The 21,770-nt window shown below is 35.6% G+C and overlaps 1 protein-coding gene across 41 annotated transcripts in view; it reads left to right on the top strand.

Moving 5' to 3' along the window:
* Positions 1-21,770, top strand: part of LOC128165370 (ankyrin-2-like) — a 102,595-nt gene that overhangs the window by 76,552 nt on the left and 4,273 nt on the right. For 37 of the 41 annotated variants that reach the window (XM_052829813.1, XM_052829833.1, XM_052829829.1 and 34 more), the window contains 6 exons: positions 1,814-3,049; positions 4,393-5,136; positions 8,085-13,712; positions 13,999-14,361; positions 14,724-14,810; positions 15,109-21,516. In XM_052829813.1, coding sequence (XP_052685773.1) covers positions 1,814-3,049; positions 4,393-5,136; positions 8,085-13,712; positions 13,999-14,361; positions 14,724-14,810; positions 15,109-21,516 — 14,466 coding nt within the window. The remainder of the gene's footprint in view (positions 1-1,813; positions 3,050-4,392; positions 5,137-8,084; positions 13,713-13,998; positions 14,362-14,723; positions 14,811-15,108; positions 21,517-21,770) is intronic. The other 4 variants (XM_052829837.1, XM_052829836.1, XM_052829834.1 and 1 more) reach the window with 1 other exon arrangement.

Genomic DNA, 21,770 nt, shown 5'->3' with positions numbered 1-21,770 from the left:
AAAATATTGTTCAGATATATGGAAACATGAATAACTATAATATATGCATGCTTTACAAATTCATACTTTGCTATTCTGCTTCCTTTTTGGAGAATTCATTTTATTTTTTATTTCAATTTGTGTTCACCATCTTTGTCAGAAATGCTTAATTGCACTAATGTTGTGATGCAATAAACTTTGGATTAAGTATTCAATAAAAAGAAGAGCTTGGTTATTTTGACTTCCTTTGTTTTCGAATTGTCTGCCTCACCATGGTTGACAAGATATTGCTCAAGGGTTGAAAAAAAATGGAGATATTTGTGAATATTTTGAATTGACAAACATTGGAAGTTTGTCCTAATGCTGGCGAAATCACAAGATCGAAGTTGTGTGTAGAGGAGTTCTAGATCTTAAGGGCCACAAGCACTTCACAACACACTAACACAACCACCAAAATAAAAAACGGATACAATGTTTCTGTTCCATATATTAGATTAAAATAATTTTGTTTGTTTTTCTTTCTGCTGCACTTGTAACTTGCTATTTGTTAAATTACATTTTTTTATTTTGAAAATATATATGTATATGCAGTTATGTTTTGAGGTTATTGTGAAAATTGGAAAGAGTTTGGAAATTTGTCACTGCATGGTCCTTGGCCTTATTCTAACAACTGGAACACTATGTATCTGACATAACCATTGTTGTTGCTTGGAATCATACAAAAACTTCTATGCAATATACTATCTTTATAGCTTCAGGCTCCCATTTTGAAAGCTAAAAATAATGTAAAATGCACTATATCAAAATGGTGTTATAAAGTTTTAGATAACTTCTTTTTGATTTTTTTCTTGTTCAGTTATACTTATCCCTACAAGTCTATTTTGTTAAATTACTTGCAGTTCACAGTAGAATGTTTTCTTAAATGAAAATGTAAATTAGTTTGATGCCATTCATTCCCATCCAAAAATCTGTGATTTCTCCAGCCTGAAAATGTCGTAAAGTTTCATTAAACTTTTGAGAGCAAAATTTTGTCAATTGCTGTGCTCTTTCTATTTCACTTTTTTTTGTTTCAAACATTTATTTTTAAATTTTGCATGCTGCTAGGTTTGTTTTCCTTGGTTTTGTTTTCTTCATTTTCATTTTTTTCTTTAGTTTTCTTGCACTACATCATCTAGACTCTTTATTTCTGTCTCAAAATCACACAAAACATTCATCACTTGATACTACATGTGTATTAACGTCAATAATCAGTACCTATGTAGAGTAAAGAAACATTTTTAATCGATGTTTATTCTCTTAAATTCATATACACTTGTAATTGAATGGTTGACTTTGGCATGGCATCTGTTTTTACTCTCTATATACATTTGTATAAAGTCTCATCTTTGACCTATATAATAACTATCTTTTAAATAAAACTTTCATTTCACCTAGATTAAGAGTCCTACCAGATATTTCCCAACCAGCTACCTTCATGCTAATTATATCGATATAGGATAGAATCATATTGCCAAAAACACTACCTAAGCTAGTCCCATAATGCAACTCCAACCATTACTAATACCTGGTCATTTGTTTCCATTGACATGCCTGTATTTATCAACAAACAGTAGTATATATACTTACCTGGTCAAATGTTTTCATTGAGCTTCCTGTGTATTTCAACATCCAATTGCATATATTCTCAGATGATCACTAACTGCGTGTTGGGTGCTGCTCCAAGCTACTGCAGAGTGTGTATGGCTTCTAACTCGGCTGAATAACTTCCATGTTATACCTGACCTTAACCGTTTCATTGTCCAATGTTATATGTTGTTGCTCCTTCAATTTTCAGACACAGTTGAAGAGGTTGTCGATTCTCAGAAAGTGCAGACTGTAGAGTCTGCCACAGGGCAAACTCCAATGGTGGTCGGAGAAACTGATGTTGATACTGGTTTGCCATATTTTGCAAATCAAAAGGAACCTGATATGGAAAAACTGGTGGAAAGTTTGAAAACTGATCTTTATGAAAAAGAGAAGATTGAAAAAAGTGGCAACGAGTCCGATGTTTCGTCTAGTGCAAGCTCAGAAACCGAAGGAGAATTCAATATTGATCCTTTGCCGTCAACAGCACCTAATGTAGAGGGTAATGAACCCAACATAGATCGACGATCTTCCATCGAGAGGAAAAGAAAGCGGACAGATTCCTTATCCTCTTCCTCTATGTCAGATGTTGAAGATAATATTGAGGAAAACACTGACGAAAACCGTGGAACTGAGAATGAGCCTCCAAAGCCCAAGTCATCTCTACATGATGCCAGCCGCCTTGAACCAAAGTCTGGTCATGTGCATTTTAGAGAGGAAAATTTACCGAGCTCTTCATCCTCATCATGTTCATCAACTGAGGATGAAAGCAATCAAGTTGAATCAACTGAAGTCAAATCCCCAACTGTAACTACACCAAAAATCGACAGAATGGAAGAGTTCCAATTTATGGAAAAACCTAGTACAGAACATAAGGGAGAGAAAGCGTGCGAAAATGATGAGAAAGTTGATAGCGATGTGCCCGTCAAAGTATACAGACCTTCTTTGGTTGCCCAAGATACAATTGAGGAAGGTTTGAAGATGCTTCCAGATAATGTTGAAGAGACGGGAAACGAAGCTCATCCAATAGCTGATTCAGATGTGGAGAAACAAATTGTCCAGGCACCAGCTCCTCCGAAAGAGAGAGATTCCTCTTCCTCTTCCAGCAGTAGTGATGAAGATGACACGGACAAACCAGCACGAACTCAAGACTTTAGAGAGGGATCAATTGAAAGAACAGAAAGATATGAAGAAGTACCCCCGAAGGAGCAGACCCGAGCTCCCTCTCCATCACAGGACAGTACAGAACAATCTCAAGAAATGTCAGCTAGCCCGACTGGAAAGGACCCGAAGGAGCAGACTCAAGCTCCCTGTCCATCACAGGACAGTACAGAACAATCTCAAGAAATGTCAGCTAGCCCGATTGGAAAGGACTCGGGGGATGGAGTACAATTTGCAAACACAGTTAAACGTTTAAAAAGGATGTCATCATTGCAACAACAAGAAGGTAAAGGCAAATGGAATTATATGTATATGGAGTTTAAACAGTATTTAAATACTGAAGGAAGTTTTGATATTGTCCGAGATAGTGATGCATGTTTTGGGCATGAATGAAAACGTCTTTTTATTTTAGTTGTTTATTTAACTCTTATCAGAGATGCCATGTCAAATGTTGAACAAGTACTTTATAGCTAAATTATTTTAAAAACACAAACATCTCTTACTGAAATAGCTGCCCATCTCAATATATTAACGATAAGAATTATGCTAAACTGAATTAAAAGTGAGTAATCTAACAGTATATTAGATCTAGAACTCCTGAAGCGAATATTTACTGACGAGTGATTAATAGAAATAATACGTTACCCTGAGTGTCTGCAGAGGAATTTTGAGTGAATTGAAAATCATTTTACATGCACGGTGAACAGTTTGAAACAAAGTACCAGGGTGAAGAGGTCACGCTGGCTGGTATAAAGAGAGAAAAATACCAATTCTATAAAGCCGAAGAGGTTCTGGATTAAGTTTCGAGGAGTGCGCTGTTGCATTGAAGGCGAAAACGAGATTGTGACCCCAATTTTACATTAACGTTAATCACTTAAGAAAGGTCATTATTGACAACTAGCTTTAGAACAAATAAAAGAAGTAATTCATAAAAGTAGCACACTTCATTAAATAAATTGTTCTTAAAACCTTAACAAAACCCATAATTCCTAGATAAAACATACACAAAACAATGTTTAGGGAAGAAGTGAACAAAACATTTAAATACATATATACCAAGTGCAGTGCCTAAGGATGGTAAGTCCCCACGAAAAAAATAGAAATATTGCAACAAAAAAAGGAAATAAGATATTAATTCTTCATTTTTTTTTTTAATTTTACAAATTCTTTTTGTTTGTAAATGTTTGTATTAACAGTAGATGTTGATTAGCATATCTTTATTTAAATTTAGAACGAATCTTGAAATGATGCAATTCCTTCTGATGCATTGCACATCTTAGTGAAAAAAAGTTTTGTTATTTTCTTTTACAGGCAAATGCCTTGTCATGTAGACAAAACGTAACGTTTTAAATTTGTAAATAAAGATTCAACTTTCGTCTATTTTAAATTATAAGTACCAATTTCCTGCTTACGCTTGGAATACTGCCTTACAAATAAGAGATAACCACTTGAGTATCTGTATCCGGAATGTGATTTTGCGTCATTTCACACTCGTATATTACAGCCTGATGAATTGTATGTTTATATCTGTGCTAATTTTCACTTTTGTTTCTGCTTGTCGATCATATGATTTGCATACTTTAGCATTAAGTAATTGCATGACCATTGTGGTGACATCTTGCATTCCAGTCATTGAAACTGAGCTTGAAGAAGAGGAGGAGGTCGCCGTTGAACAGGTGTTGCCGGATGGATCAAAGGTCAGGAGGAAAAGATTTAAATCTGGAGAGTCTATCAAAAGTGAGAATGGAGAACCTGAATCTATGGAATTGGTTGAAGAAGAGGGCCCCGAAAAGGAAGCTGTTCACTACGAGGAAAATGAAGAGATACTAGAAGACGGAACAGTCCACAAGGTCAGCCGAACACGCCGCCAGTCTCTTAAACGTGTCAAAAGAACTTTAATCTCTGAAAGTGGTGAAGAGGAAAACATTTTCGATGACGATGTAGCTGTGCCAGGTAAAGCAAAAGAAGACGTTATTGAAGTATTTGAAGAGCCAGCAAAACCAGTAACCAAGGTGGAGGAAGTAGAAGTGGTTAGAGATGATGGAAAGGTGATGAAGAAAAGGATGGTTATGAACAGGATGGTCAGTAACGTGAAAACTTTCCATCAGTCTTTCGATGATGCTGGAAACTTGCAAGAGGACGAATATGAAATTGAGGCCATTATTCCTGGTACAGAATCGACTTTCGTAGAGGGAGATGATTCCACCACTTCCAGTTCCTCCAGTGAATATAGTGATGACGATGATGACGGGAATGATGAAGAAATCGATGTTGAAGATTTGGATTTGGTGGAGGAGGACTGTCAGAGTGGAACCACAGTCACGACAAAACAAGTCATCAAGCAGACATTTACATCTAGAACTTACGAAACAGGTAAGGGATCGATTCGAAGAGCGTAGAATTCTTGATGAAAGGTAACTAAGATCAGTTTAGATAGAAACATGCTCTAAGAGGTTTATGGTAAGTAATTGCTGTTTAGTGACATATACTTCTTCTTTTTTTTTTGAATTACTATAAATATAGTGCACAAGAACTTGTACGCATGAACAATCTGCTCTGTCGACAATGCATGTTATACTGAAATAACATTTGACAAGTATGCTTGCTATTATGTTATTGAACTTTTTAAATTGTTTTTCTTTCATTTGATTCGATTTTTACATTTAAAGTCAAGAAAATATGTTATTATAAGTGATGATAAGTGATAAAATCTTTGTTCAGAAGAACCGAAAGAGTTGGAGGAAACGGGGCTTGTAAAGCGAGTTGTGAAAAAAGTAACCTATGACCCAAGACAGCCAGATGTAGTCTGTGATTCCTCCGAATATGATGATGAAGGTAGCTTCGTTTGGCGATTGTGAATCGATTCCTACAGTTTAAACCCACCCTATTAAAATAACACACTCTGTAGACTCTAACCTGTTTGTGGTCTTCTTATATGATCCACTTAAAAAAAAATAATTTGAGCATGTACATATATTATCAGCCATAAAGATTTATGGAGGGATCATACTGACGTGCATGGATATCATGGATGAATTTGTACATCTACAATTAAGCAAGAAATATATTTTCTGATTTGACAATGACCCCATAGATCGATAGTATGCATTGCTTTGGAACCGTTCGTCGTTGGTTTAGCGGCACTGTTTAGGTGAAACTGAAGTTTGACATTTTAACAAGCAATCTATTTTAACCTTTAATTACGTAAATTTATACCAATGATGCACACAAATTCCCGAATACTATAATAGATCTAACGAATTACTTGTATTGCTATATACCTATACTTGTACGAGGTAGGAATAATAAAACAAATCGTGATATGAGGCAATAAAACATCATGGATGAAGCTATCAAATGAAATTTAGCATGCATATAGATAATCATATTATCATAACCTGTACATAAGATGTTTATGAAATTCATTTTTTTCCAATGATGAAAATATTGACGTTACAACGATTAATTGTCATCTGAACACCACCAAATTTTTCACAAATTCAAGAAATAAACTTATAAATGTTTGTATTGACAAATGTTCTTGAAACCATTGAGAAACACTGTGAATAAGAAACTAAAGTTGTATGCAACAAATGACGATATGGGACAGTGTGTTATTTCAAAGCGTACTGTAAATTCCTAATTAAACGCGAGGAATTAATTAAATATCTGCGTAAAATTGCGAGAAGCCCATCTCGCGAATTCTAAAATCTCGCTGTTAATTTTGGGACACATGTAAACTACATGAAACTTTGATAAAATTTCGGCAATCGCGATTTTATGTACTCGCGATTTGATGGCAAATCGTTGAATCGCGGAATTAAGTACTCGCGTAAAATAAGGAATCTACAGTAATCAAATTTTGTAGTAATTTTGGAAATAGGCCTATTACTGCATTACTGCATTTTAAGTTATTTCTTTAAAACTTAAAAACGAACTTTTATTTGCATTTACTGTAAAAATTGAAGAACCTCAACGTTAGTGTCACTGTAAACTAAAGTCACATTTCGTCTTTGTAAGATTAAATTCGATCATTATATATTTATGAACAATAAACACATTAAATTAGATTCGCCATCTCCCGATGTTCACCTTGGTAATTGAATTTATTGGAGAGAACTTGAAAGTTTGGTTACAAACAGATCATGAATAAGTTAGTGTAACATGTACTTGTTGAATTTCAGCTGTTTTGGAGATAGAAACACCAGTAATTACTATTACTGAAGCCAATTCAAAACCCGCTAATGAGGGCGACGATCATTTGGCCTACTTTGGATATAAGTGTTCCTCAGGTTAGAGAGATGGCTAGTTGAGTTTTGTCATTGAAGTGGTCATATTTCGTGTCCTCTCATATCTTGTTTGGTGTTGTTATCCATCAGCAGTTAAATTTGGTCTTTAGTGTTGAAAAAATAGTTCACGATTTTCATCGGAAGGGAGAGTCCTTTTCAACTACAGTGTTGTCTGTATATTAAAATGTGTGGGGTTTTTTGTTGTATATAAACGTATACTTCACATGTAGAGTTTTTTGCATGCATTTAAGTTACATTTTTTCACTTGGATAATTTTTTTTAAATCTAGAGGAATCATGCACTTGCATATTATGAAAATTCACTTCAAAGCTATTTTTTCTCAGTTTGATTTAAGTGAGAATGTACATTTGCTGATTCTGATAGATATTTTTTAGATTTAATTTACATTTTTTGAAACTGATTTGTAGATGAGACCGAACTATGGATTGATGAAAACGACTTTGAAGGTACAGGTAGATTTGGATTTCAGAATGTCGTAGATCTGTTCTAATAAGTAGCTCACCTTTTCAGACACTTTTATGGAATGTTCATGTTATCTCCTTCCTTCAGAAACCCCCCCCAGAATATTAGAACACTGTCTCACCGTGTCTGATGCGATTCGTTCAACCTGCATGGATTTTGTGTACATAAAAAACTGGCTAGTTTAGATTCATTGTGATTTATATGATTAAGTCAATACCAAGAGTGTCAGACATTTTCATGAATTACAGAAGAATATATAATTCGTTTTAGATAATGAGAAATAAACTGCTGATCGTGAAAAAAGAGGTATTGTTATTTGAATGTTTCATTTTGAATCTAAGCTGATCAGTCACTTGTTATCTCTACAGATACCTGATAAACAGTATTAACATTCACTCTTATTTTCAGCATTTTAGGATTTCCATGACAAGACCAACCTACTAATTCGTAAAGCCACAGTCTAGTATTTACATTTCTACCTTCTTTTCTAATAATTCTCTGTAAATCTTTTAATGCTGCTTTTCTTTGGGAATTGCGATGGAATTACAGAAGCGTGTGAGGAAGTAGAAGAAGAAAATGTAAAAAGTTTTGCTGAGATTGTACACATGTTTGAGAAAGAATCTCAAGGAAAACCATCTCAGTCGGAGACCCAAAAATCAAGCTGTGATGATGTAGACGACGGCAGCATTTCATTTTCAAATTACAGTGAACAACCAACTGCATATCTTGCTGAAAAGGAAATAATCATTGTTGATAAAACTATTTCCGATGTTTCAATGGATCCTGAAAGCAAAGATGGCTTTACAGAGGACGATACAAAACCAGTTAAAGTGCATCACATGGTTAAAATATTCGAACAAATAAATAGCCAATCTTCTATTGACGAACCCTCTTCAGAAAGAAAAGAACGACCTACTTACAAAAAAGAAAACTTGGAATGCACTGCAGAGCATTTAGATGCTGTTCAAAGTGAACAAGAATCACATGCTGTATATGAACAGGATATCGAGATGTCATCGCAGTCAGACGAAGAAACAAGAAAAAAGAAAGAAATACCTGATATTCCTGAAAAATATGAGCACATAGTTGAAAAACCCGAAGAATTGAAACTAACAGAATTTACCCAAGAATATGAGACACTAGAAGAAACAACTTCGCCTCTTGTTTTAGAAACGGTAAGCCCAGTAGCTAGAATAGTCGAAGACATTGAGTCAAACGTGTCAAAAATTCAAGAGGCAACAGTAAGAGAACAAGTGATTCCAACGGAACAAGTAACTGAGGTTGACACAAAAGACCCTGCATCACAATATGTGTCCTTGAGTAATGAAATACACACTGAAAGCATTGAACAGTCCGCCGAGGAAGTAGTGGTAGAGGAACTGGTTCAAGACAACAGTTACGCTGAAGCTACTTCTGAAATTACCGAAATGCAAATTAAGTTAGAAACAGTTGAAATAGAGGAAAATTTCATATCTGAAAAAGACTTGTCTCCCATATGTGATAAGTCAACTGCACTAGAGGATATGTGTGGTCAACAGAAAGTTTCTGAAGCTGAGGAAACCCTGGAACCAAAATGTTTGACGTCATCATCAGTTGAAGTTGTCAAACAGTATTCTAACGAGCAAAGTTTAGATGACAAAGAAAGCAAATTTGAGTTGTTAAACACTGACGATGAAGAGATTATTGGTCCATCTAGACTTGAAACTCACATTGAGAAAGAGGAAAAATCAGATTCTGAAAGTGAAACTAAGGAATGTAAAGAACAAATAACTGATCATGAATCTCCAGAAGAAATTGAAACAGTCAAATGGGAAGGAGAAATTGAAACAGAAAGAAAAATTCATGAAAGCGTCAGTAGTGACTTCCAAGTCATAGACACACAAAATGAAAATTTGGATACAGTGCAGGAGATGACTGAAAAAGATGGCACTGAAACTGTACTTAAATATGACGTATCACCAGAAGAGTTCAGGGATGAACAAACAACAGATAGCAATGCCACCAAGACAACATCAGAGGAAGTGGCTGTAAAGACGCTTAGTCAATCTCAAGAAGAGTACGAGATTGTTGATAGCTCAAAAGAGACTAAAGATGAACACGACTCACTGTCTATTTCCGATGAAGAAGACTGGGAGCTTCTTGATAAAGATGAAATTGAAGACACTTCAAATATCCCTGATGAAACAATTGAAAACAATGAACTGGTTTCATCTGAACCTGAAGTTCGGTTACATGATCAGCCACCAAAACCATGTGTTTCTAGTGAAGATGTTAATTCAGAGTCTGAAGAAGATACAACTGAAATAGCAGATCGTTCCGAAACATGTGACATAGAGAGTCCAATTGAATTCAAGCAACCCTTTGAAAAATTTGAGGAGGTCAATGAAACTAAAACTGTTCAATTCGACAATAAAGTTCTAGAAATTAAATCTACATCAACTGGAATTGATTCGTCGGTGGAAACTAGAGATATTGTAAAAGACAGCACCACTTCTATAGAAGAAGAAGATATCGAAAGTATATCATCTACAGAGGAGTACAAAATTAGGAAATATGAATATGATCAAGAAATAAAAGAAAAGGATACAATTTCAAAGCAGCTTGCGTCTTCGTCCGATCAAGTTGAAACCAGCTTTACCATGGATGGAACCTTAGTTAGATCGATTGATACATTAGACACGGATACTGAGGATGAATTGAAAACATCCGTTCATGAAAAACATGAATATGAACAACTTTCCTCTCAAAAATTGCTAGATGAGCAACTGCATGATTCTAATTCAACAAGGATAGAGTTTCGTAGTTTTGAAAATGAATTTGTTGAACAAGAACCAGAACTAACTACACCAACACAGGAACTGGTAGCTGACTATGAACTTCCAGCTGAAGTCTTCGAGAAGGAATCAGATGACACAAAACTGACAGATTTATATGACAAACTTGAAGAAAAAGAAACCAGAGAACCAAAAAATAAGGACCAAGAAATCGTCATTGAAAAATTGGAAAGTCAATCAAATGTCAGCGAATCACTATTAAACACAGAACTTGTAAATTTTGAGTCTTCGGAGGATACAAGCAAACAAGAATCACAATCACTAGACGATATAAAACACGAGCATTCAACAAACCAACTGTTAAGTACTCTCCAATCAAAAGAAAATGATGTCATCAGTGAGGAACCAGTTACAGCATTAAAGGTAGAAAGGTCGTTTGAGTGCAAAGAAGTGTTTGGAGATATCTTATCAGAGAGAAAACATACAGGTGAAGACGTATTCGAAGATGATGAGCCAGAATTACAATATCTTCCCAAGGATAGTCATTTAGTATCAGAAGTAGAGGTTCATGAGGAAATAATCGAAGACGATATCAAACCAGAAATAAAAAGTACACCATTATTTGAAATAAGAGAAGATGAACGAAAAGTACTGATTGTGTCAAAAGAAGCTGGAAATTTGTCAACACTAGGGGCGGGGGACAAAAGTTCTACTGACCAAAGAAAACCACAAATTGTGGATGAAAAAGAGTTGTCAACAAATTCACTCTCAGATGAAGATTTAGTTGAGCGACCTAAAAGAATATCAATTTCTCAAGATACACTCACTGAAGAAATGCTATTGGATAAAGTTGAATACAACAATGAAACCGCAGATATATTTTTAGATTCAACAGATCCAGGCAAAGGGACTGAATCTTCTACTATTTTACAAGAGCATGCAACAGATTTGTTGAAGCCTTCTGTTCATCAAAGACTGCAAAGTACAGAAACTGTAGAGGACGATGACGAAGAGGTAAGCGTCAAGGACGAACCGACAGGGATGTTTGAAGGTAGAATTGAACATGATATTATATCCACAGCAGATGCAGAAATGGAAGGAATACCGGTAGATTTTATTGCTCATTCAGCATCCGATGACTTTAGATATTTGCAAAATAGTGAAGACATTTTTCAGGAAAGCGTACCAATTGAGGATAATACTCCTGCAGAAGAAGATGATTTTACAGCAAAACCAGAGCTGGAAGATCTTAAGGATAAAACCATGACTATAACTGACACACAAACGACTGATGAACAGTTGCAGAAATATGAAGAAACCAAAATGGTTCAAAAGACTTTGGATTTAGAAGAACTACAACTGAAACGATATGAACTTGAAGAAACAGAAACACAAGATGATGACAAAGGCTGTGCGATGAGTGGGCCTGAAGAAAAACCCTGCATTGAAGGGAGCAGTGTTACTGATGATGCATTCTTGGAAGCTACAGATGTTATTGGGATAGACGATCAAATTGAAGGTGAATTCATGGAATCAAGTCAAAAAGACTCGACTGAAAATGTAGAGAGTCACAAAGCTCAGGTAGAAAATAATCAGGCACTTGAGGAAGAGGAATGTGATGTGGCTGAAGCTCAATATATGACAAAGGAAATAAAGGAAACTGACTTAAATGAGAAAGAGTCTGTGGAATCTTTTCTGAAAGACGGTATTGAAAATAAAGGTTTCGAAGATATACCTGGAAGTGAGGACGAATGTTCCACTGTATCACATGATATCAGACACTGTGAAATTCTAGAAGAGAAAACCGAGTCTATGATGAGCATTTCACAAGATATTTCAGATCATACTAGTGCAATAATGGCAGATTCAGAAGGTTATTCAGACCAAATTGACAGTTCAGACCAAGCGCAAAGTATAACAACATCGTTAGATAAATCTGCAGACTTATTAGAATTTGAACAGATTGAACGTACCATCGGAAAACTTGAAACAGTATATGATACCTTTAGCGAATCACAAATTCTAGAACAACTGGAGAGTGAGCACAAGATTGAGGAAAGTGCAGAAAGTCAGGACGAAACAGGCCAATTTCCAAATTTGACTGAGCAAAATGAATTACCAAAAACAGAACAAAACAAAGAAATTGATATGAAAGAATCCGGCTTTGAAGATGACGCTGTAATTGGCGAATTAGATGAAACCTTTATCGACCGAACAGAGAGATTTATAACTTTATCTGATGACTCGAAAGAAATCACAGTACAACAAAGCAGGGGATCAGGACTATTACCAAGAGAAACATCTTTCCAAGATGACCTAAATCCAGATGCTTCTTCGAGAGAAAACCAAGCCTCTTCAGATCAGAATGAGTCCAACAATTACCAATCTGTACCCGACAATATATTTCAAACTAGGCAAATTTGTGAAAAAGATAGTAGAGAAATTCCTCAAGAGGAGAGTTTAAATATCATATCAAATGTAGAGGATATCAAACAAATCAACACGGACATTGGAACTCCCACAGGAACTGATGAAAGACCTTTGTCTCCCAGCTCGTACACACTTGAAACCGATACTGATATGGAGGGATCTCGAGTTTTTGAAAACGACGAAGAATGTGATGTAGAAGAAACTCTGAATAATGACCAAAATTTGAAAGATTTACATAGTGGCATTACTGAAAATTTATGTGAAAAAGTCTTAGAGTCACTGCCTTTGTCAACTAGTCCAAAAGACGGCAATTGTCCTCCTTCTCCCTCTGAATTTACTCTTGTTATGTCACAGGATCAAGATATGCTTTCAAAAGCTCTTGGTATTGATCATGAATCACCACAATGTTCGCAAGACAATTTAGAAGTAATGCCAGAATGTGATACTCGCTTCGGTGGAAAAATAAACGACCTTCAAGGAACTTTTCATAAGTCAATTAGTGTAGATGATACAGAATCTTTGGAAGAAAATAGCCAAGAATCTATTATTTCTCGCGAAATTGTTATACCAAAAGATGAAAGCTGCAATGTTGAAGCTACTCTTACAGAGATGCCAGAGGAAATTGATTACGAAATAGACAAACCAGTCAAAAGTATGGAAACAAGTCAAGAGTTCATAATGTCCTTCGACCAAGAGAGTCTTTCAAAAATGTTAGGTATCACAAAAAGTGATTCGTATCAGTCAGACATAGAGGTTGAATCTGAATTAAATGAAACGAGAGATGAAATTATACAAAGTCCTTTGGATGACAATGAATTTCAAAGTAGTAAATGTGACATGGAAGAAATTATGAAAGTCGCAAGGGACCAAATACCAGTTGACTCTGAAACACTGACAAGAAACCAACTTAGTTTAGAAGAATCAGTTGATGAACCTTTCCTGCATGAGAAAGCACAAGTCACGCATGTTCCAGGTAGATATTCTTAATTCCTAATTCATTTAAAACTACAGTGATGGTTTGAATGCAATACTTTTCACAGTCAATTTTTGATAGAGACAATTTTTCGGTAGAAAAAAATGCATAATAGTCTAATAGAAACACGTACTGTGTGCATGATCCTATATCTATTGAACTGTCACCTCGAAATTAAAACTTGCAAAATAATAGTAAGTGGTTTTGACAAAAATAATATCGGTTTTTCATAATATTTTTCATATACTGTTACATGTACTTATTGACTATTTCAATATTTCTACAGATGATGAATATGACAGTGACAAAGGAAAAGAGACCTACAATGAGTGTTCACCTGAAATTGAAACTGAAATTACTACAGTCAGGCCCGAAAATGCATCAACAGAAATGCCAAATTTACAGCATCAAGTTAACAAGCTAACATCTGAATCAAGAAATGTCTTTTCAAGTTATGAAAATGTGTACGAGGGAGTACCACTGGATCCGAAAATTAATCGGTTGTCTTTAGATGCTAGTGAACTAGATGTTGGAGATAGATTTGACACTAAACAAATGGATCTGCACCTTCGTACAAATAATCGTACGTCTAGTTATGAACAAGTATATGCGAAAGACCTCACAGATCAGTCTGCTCATTCAGATTTAGGTGAGAAGTGAATCCCTTTTATGGAGGTGTTTTATTTTTCGTTTGTTTTATTTCAGATCTTGTCATGCTCCCTTTCCAATTTTATTTCTAAAATTTATAAGTTATAATTGTTATTGAAAAAATACTTTCATAATAAATTTTGAAGAAAATAATACATTCCAAAGTTAATTACTAATCAAATAATTTTCTATCAATATGGTATAAAATGTTACTGTACGCTAATACTACTAATGTTTCATCGGAAGCAAAAGTTTGATTAAGAATTGGCTTAAGTACATTTGGTATAATTGCATGAAAGTTTGTTTGTTGTCAACTTAAATTAATATCAAAAACATTGCTAATTTTCGTTTTACAACTTAAAGCTGCTATTGATGAGGATAAAAATGATGATAAGATTAGTTCCTCCAGTTCGGAGGTAGCTCAGCATGATGACGATGCGTCTGACGAAGGTATACTTACTTCTTAAAGTTATCAGAGTTGTTCGTTTGGTTTTTCGACTTTTACAAATTTAAAGTTTGATCTCTCGATAATAAGATTCATTTAAGATGAACAAACGAATAGCTCATTTTTTTCAACACTGGGTCAATTATTGTTTTATTTTTTTTAGCCATTATACAACTGCTTTAACTTTAACTTGCCAATCCTCATTCCACAGTTTGTTGTTGCAGATTTTTAAAATATTAATCAATGTGATAATATATAAGTATTATCACAAAATATTACTAACCGTAACTAAAATATATTTAGATGCTGAAGCCTGTGAAGCACCCGAGAACAATTTGAATGAAACTGACGTGGAGGAACAATTTTCTCCAGTTTTAGCTAAGCAATTTCCAAAACCTATTGTTGATTTACATTTTGATACAGAAAAAATCGTTTTCTCTGTTACCGAATCTCCCACTGAATCCCATTCGCCAACTGACTCAATCGATTCGCCAGATTTACAAGACAAATCCACCTTACCAAAACCCGAGTCATTCACGGTAGGTACCTCTCCGTCAGACTTTCAGGAACATTTTGTACCACCGAGCGATCATGAAGCAAAGGATTCAACCAAAGATGTAAGAGAAAGCGAACAAAAGGAATTAAAAGAACATAGCTTGATTTGTAGTTATAAAGTAGACAAATTAGAGGAAGAGGTTGTGTTAGACCAGTCACCAGAAATGCATGTAGAAATATCAGCTAATCTCCAAAATGAATATCCTGATTTCAGTGATAGTGTCAAAAATTTGAGCAATGATATCTCAAATAAAAACCAAGACAGGTCGCAATCAGATATTGAAATATCCCCTGAGGACCTTGAAGAAAAGCATTTTCATTTTGATATGATTGAAAAGGATCCTGATTTAGAAACCACTCGAGCTGAAAATGAGAACGTGATTGCGGAAAAGGACCAAGATGCATACCAGGATTCTGATGATAGTTCTGAGACAAATGAAATGTCTGTTTTTGACGAATGTTCGAGAACCTATATAAGAATACCCTGGGAAAGCGCATATCAATTTAGACGACAATTTTCGGAGACTTACGAACAGAATGAAACCGAGAAGAAGTATGTGAGAGCAATGAAAAGCATAGATATGGGTTCTTTTTTTAGACGAGATAAGCATGAAAATGATAGGAAACCTTTTCCTTGGAATGAAAAGCGAGACAGGCTTACAAAAGATCAGAAGAAGGAAGTCCGCTTTGCTGAGCAAATAGATGATTTTACAAAAGAAGATGATTTTAAACAATCCACTATGGATGAAAGTGAAGATAAAAAACATGATGATGAGAGCTCTCCACACGAACCTCATGAGCAAATTGACAGAATTCACGAAATGACAGTAATCCAATCAATTATGGAGAAAAGACAATACCATGAAGAAGAATTAATTGATGAAATACAGTATCAAGATTCGTGCACGTCCACTCGCGATGATCAAATAGAAGCGTCAGGTGGGGTTTCTTGTGATGTTAGTGGTAAAGATATATCACATGAAGCTGAAGAGGACTTATTCCGTGTACATGATTCAACGGCCGATACAACAGTGACGCCAACTCAAGAGTCCGTGCAATTTGCTGGAATTATTGTGACTGAAGCTGAGCCATTAGAGGAAACGGAAGTTGAAGAGACAATAGATGACAGGAAAAAAATTCCTTCGTCATTTGTTGGAAAATTTCCAATGGCATTACCGTCAATAGGGAAAGCAATTGCGGATAATGAAATCTATGAATCTTCAGAAACTGGTGGTGATACTACAGAGGAAAAGTTGTCACCAATAGAAGAAGCCCACCAAGATGACTTTCCAGAGGAACAAGAAGAAAATAAACCAGCAGTAATTGAGAAACATGTTACATTTCAAAATGAAGTATGCCATTTACGATCTGGATCGAGTGAAGACTTGGTTAAAACGTCAACTTCTTCCTCCGAGATGGAACCTACTATCTTGGCTGCATCATATGATCTTGATTCAGGAAGAGTGTCAAAAGTAGTAGCAACATACGATGTGTCCCCAGATACCGTTGAAAAACAGTTTGTTGCACCACCAACAGCAAAGGCTATTCTTTCAAGCCCCGAGGATGATGTTTTTGAATTAGAAAATAAGCGACTGTTTGAAAGCAGTCAAATTCAGTCAAAGAGAGAAACAAATGAAATCCCTAGTGCCCCACAGAAAAACAACTTAGCAGATATTCAAGAAATTGAACTACAGAAAGATTTAAAAGAGGATGCTTTTGGAGAAGATAGTGCTGCATCGTCGCCATTTGAAATAATGTCTGCAAGTGAGTTAGATGGATATGAAGACTACTTAGCTTTAGAAATTACACAATCAAATGAGAAGACAACGCTTTCCGATACTGGAGAATGTAATGTGAATGAAAAATTAGTTTCAACTGAAATGAAGGAATCGATGTCTTTACATATTACCCCTAAAAGTGATTCATCTTTTGATCATTCTTCTCTTTTAAGTACTGATACAAGTGAAAAGGAGGACGATTCACCATATGACATTTTAGAATCTGTGAGCCACGACGTTGAACATCTTCCTGATGTAGTTGAAGATACAGGGGATCATTCTATACAAGTTCATTCAATTCCTAAAACACTGTTGCCTAATGGTCCAACCGAGGTTGAATTCAACCCAGAAATAGACTTTCATTTTGAAAACTCTACGGAAGATTTCCAGTCGACGGCCGCACCACCTGATTTGATTCAATCAATACCAGCCGATGAATCATTGTCAAAAAATGAGACAGTTATTGGGGAGGAAAATGAACAGGGTACAGGCGAAATTTTAGAAAATGTTATGTATGACTCTCAAACTGTCCAAACACATAGTGTCATTGAAGAATTGACTGTTGTTAGCCAGGAACATTTGATTTCTTCAGATCAAACATTGTATGGACTTGAAATGCCATCAGAAGAAACTACTGCATTGACTCTATCGTCATCACAAACTTCAAAACAGGATATAGACAATGAGTCAGACTCGGTTAATGTAACAGAAGCATTTGTTTCTCAAACAGAGGAAGATATATCTGATCAGAGCGCTTGCAAGGAAATTGACATTTCTGCAGAACACAACTCGAGGAAAATTCCCGAAGAGGTAAAAATTGAATGTGAATCAGATGACCATCAAAAATATGAACAAAGTGACAATCAAGACATTCGTGAAATTTACCACGGTAAACGTGCGTTAAATGTTGATTTTGAGGATAGTACTCATTTGGACTCTGAAAGCACAATTCCCTGTGAAACAATAGAGGATGATTATGATAATGTGGAGGATGAATCATTAGACACAAACCTGATGGAAGAAGAAAATGCAGAGAATGAAGGGGGTCCTAGTCATCAGCAATCAGAACCATTTGAGCTTGATGTGGATATGTACGATTTAGAGAGACCGTGTACTCCAACACCAGTTGATAAAAATCAGCACTTTTTTGATGAGCAAGCAGAACAGATCGTTGAGAATGAAGACATCGAAGTCCAAGCTAATGTGTTTGTTGAATCAGTATTGAATGAAGCTTGTGCCAGAATCAACAAAGAGTCGGTAGACGTTGAATTGGAAGCAAATAATGATGTCGAAAATTCTTCTGTCTGTGAGGATGTAAATGTTGAACAAAATATTTTTATTGATAACGAAGGAAAGATTGCCAGTGAACCACTGCTGTATCTAGACAACAACTCTAAACAGGAACTATGTGACGAAAAAATGTCATCAAAACAAACCCATTCCATTCTCATGAAACAAGTTTCTGAAGATATTCCAGAGATCACCTTAACTACCCATTATCATGTAGATGATTGTGCTACAATTCAAGAGTCGCATGATATTTACAGGAATGTTCAGAGCGGCAAGGAAAATGACATAAAATCTTTTGATGGAAATGAAAATGACAATGACAAACCCATAGAATCCGAAGTTCAACAAACCATAGTTTTTTCAAGCGAGTGTATTCCAGAGGAACCAGAAGACACTATTGATGCTACTACTCCAAGAGAATTAAATAAACAAAATACTTCTTCGCATTTTGATAGTGGAAAAGTTTGCATACCAGAAGAAAATGATTCTGACGATACTACCGAGGAAGAAAAAGAAATACACATAACCTCTTCAACGAGACCTTTGACCGTAGTTATGCCTCAAGATAAAGTCGACCATGGCGAATGTAATATGGATCCTAGACACGATGATACAATTGACAGTGCAACAATAGAGAGTGAAGTACATGCAATGAATGAGTACTCAAAATTTGAGGAGGATGTAGCAAAAACAGGGTACGTTGATAGCTACGAGAGTGATGATTCATTGGAGAATAAATACGAAGATGAAATTCATGTTTCGGAAACAGGTTTTGAGGTGATAAAACATGAAACAGCTACAGAGAAATACATATCAGTGATGTTAAACCAAGATGTCAAGACAAGCAACTCAGTATGTGAAGATAAAGACATTCAAGAAACCTCTCACGAACTTGTAGACCAAGAGTTTTCACAGGACGATATTGGTGACACATCTAGCGTTGAAAGTTTTACGACAGTCGTTCCAGTAGATCAAGATGACGATGAAGACGGAAATGAAAACCGCTTGGATGACTTTGCATCTATGTCATCGTCATATCATTCAGATGTTCTCGGTCTGGACGAGGATGAAAAACTAGATGACTTTCCTATAATAGATTGGACGCAAAAGGATGTTATGGAATTTGAAGAGATTAATAGAAAACAAAGTGAAGAAGAAGAAAAACGCAGAGAATTGAAAAGAAAACATGATGAAGAATTGCTTCAGAGGTTCGAAGAATTGAAATCCCTACGAGATGAAAAGGATAGGTCTCTAGTAGATTGGGAGGAAGGGAGTGAATCGTCCGTCGATAGCGATCGATATGAATACATGGACAAGACCGCACTTTCAGTCATCACTGAAAATTCCGATGAAGATAAGTTTGAGTTCATGGACAATGAAGATGTCAAATCAGAAAAGTCTGATAGAATATTTGGATCTCCAGACGATTTTCCTCCACCTAGCCCTGGTATTAATAAATTTTTCAATAAAAGTGCAGACAGAGATGACATTTCTATCACATCTTCATTATTGGAATTTGAAAGATTGGAACACGAAATTTTAGCGTCCGGATCGCGAGGTTCTATTGAAATGGAAAAAGACAATATATCAGTCACATCATCTCTTGCAGAGTTTGAACGATTTGAACGAGAGCTTGGTCAGTCAAGTTCAGCAAGTTCTGTAGAAAAAATCACATCTGACAGTAACAGCAAAGAAAGTGATAAAGAGGGCTCTAGAACATCTTTGAATGATGTTGATAGGCTTGACAAAGATATCGAAAGAAAAGATTCTGTTGATAGCATAACACGACGTAGTGAGTCTTCTTCTCTAGCCTCATTGAACGAATTTGAACGTTTGGAGCAGGAAATGGCATTAGCAGATGAGCTGGAAGCTGAAGCACAAAAAATTGTATCAATTCTCGAATCTGGAACATTAATGACTGAGGAAATTCAAACCGAAAAATCCTCCACGTTAATGACATATCGAACAGTAACATCAAAAAGAGAAAGTAAAAAAGAAACCGAAGAATTTGAAGAACTAGAAGATTCTCTAAGCGAAGAAAAAACTTCTAAAAAAGACTTGGATCAAGCAGAAGTTGATTCTTTAGATGGCGACGTATCTGAAATAACTTCACTTACATCAAGTGTAATTTTGAATCAAAAGGCCGTAAAAGAATGCGATGAAGACTCCCTGCGAGACGATGAGGAATCTATGAAAATTTCTTCAGACTCCCTTGGCGATCAGTTAGGACTAAAATCATCTAGTGACAAAGACAAATATGACACTGACTCTCTGGCTGGTCAAGAAGGTCTAATGGAAAAATCAACAGATTCACTAGAGACTGACAAAAAATATTCCGTTGTTGATGAAAAAGAGGAAACGGATTCACTTTATGATGAAGATGAAAGGCCAAAACAAACAGATATTATGCAGACATCAATAGATTCTCTTGAATCGTCGAAATCAAGATCACGAGAAAACTTAATGGAGTCGTCTATGTACAGTGTAGATAGTTCAATTTTTTCGAGGTCCTCTGTAGAAACTATGAAATCAGCTGGTTCTCAGCGGAGTGACTCTAGTACAGAGATCATGCAAGTTTCTGCGGAATCATACGAAGAAAGAAAGCGTCGTGAAAAAAAATGGCTGATAGATAATTATCATAGTTATCGGGAGAGTGGACATGGTGTTGAACCTTTAGTTGATCAGGAAGGTAATGTACTTAAAAGTTTTAGATTAGAGGATAACTATGGATACGGATGGGACGATTCTGATGAGGAAGAGGAGGATAACAAAAGCTCGCAAAGTAAACCATTTTCATGGGGGCCATACGAGGAAAAGAAGAAAATTTACACTATGGCAGAATGGGAGGCCATGAAAGAGGAAAAACGTAGGGCATCTTTGGTAACGGAGAAAACAGAAACCCATAGTGAAATAATTGGTAATACCTCGACCAATTTATCAGAAAAAAGTACGATAGTCTCAAATACAACTATTTCGACGAAATCAATCACATCTTCTGAAACAAAAGTCTATCAAAGTTCAGAAGAACTACGTTCCTCCACGTCAGTAAAAGCTAGCGCTCGGTTTGGAAGTCATCTGTCAGATCCAGGTATTTTAGCAATGCATGTTGGTGTAATGCAGTGCACAGTAAACATTTAACCATTTATTATTATTTGGTCTTTAAATCTTACCACAGCGCTTATATTTAACCTCTGTTATATTTAATATTTTTAAATATCTATGAAAGTTATTTATTAATGGTATTCAAATTTCGGTTATACTTTACATATGTAAAACTTAAAAAGTAGACTTCTACTTGCTTAAATTCGGAAATTTAAAATGATTTTCAGAATATAACAGAGA

Source organism: Crassostrea angulata, chromosome 10 (assembly GCF_025612915.1).
Source record: "Crassostrea angulata isolate pt1a10 chromosome 10, ASM2561291v2, whole genome shotgun sequence".
In the NCBI taxonomy this organism is placed as follows: Eukaryota; Metazoa; Mollusca; class Bivalvia; order Ostreida; family Ostreidae; genus Magallana; species Magallana angulata.
The sequence above is the reverse complement of the archived record's forward strand: the minus strand, read 5'-3'. Positions and strand labels throughout refer to the sequence as shown.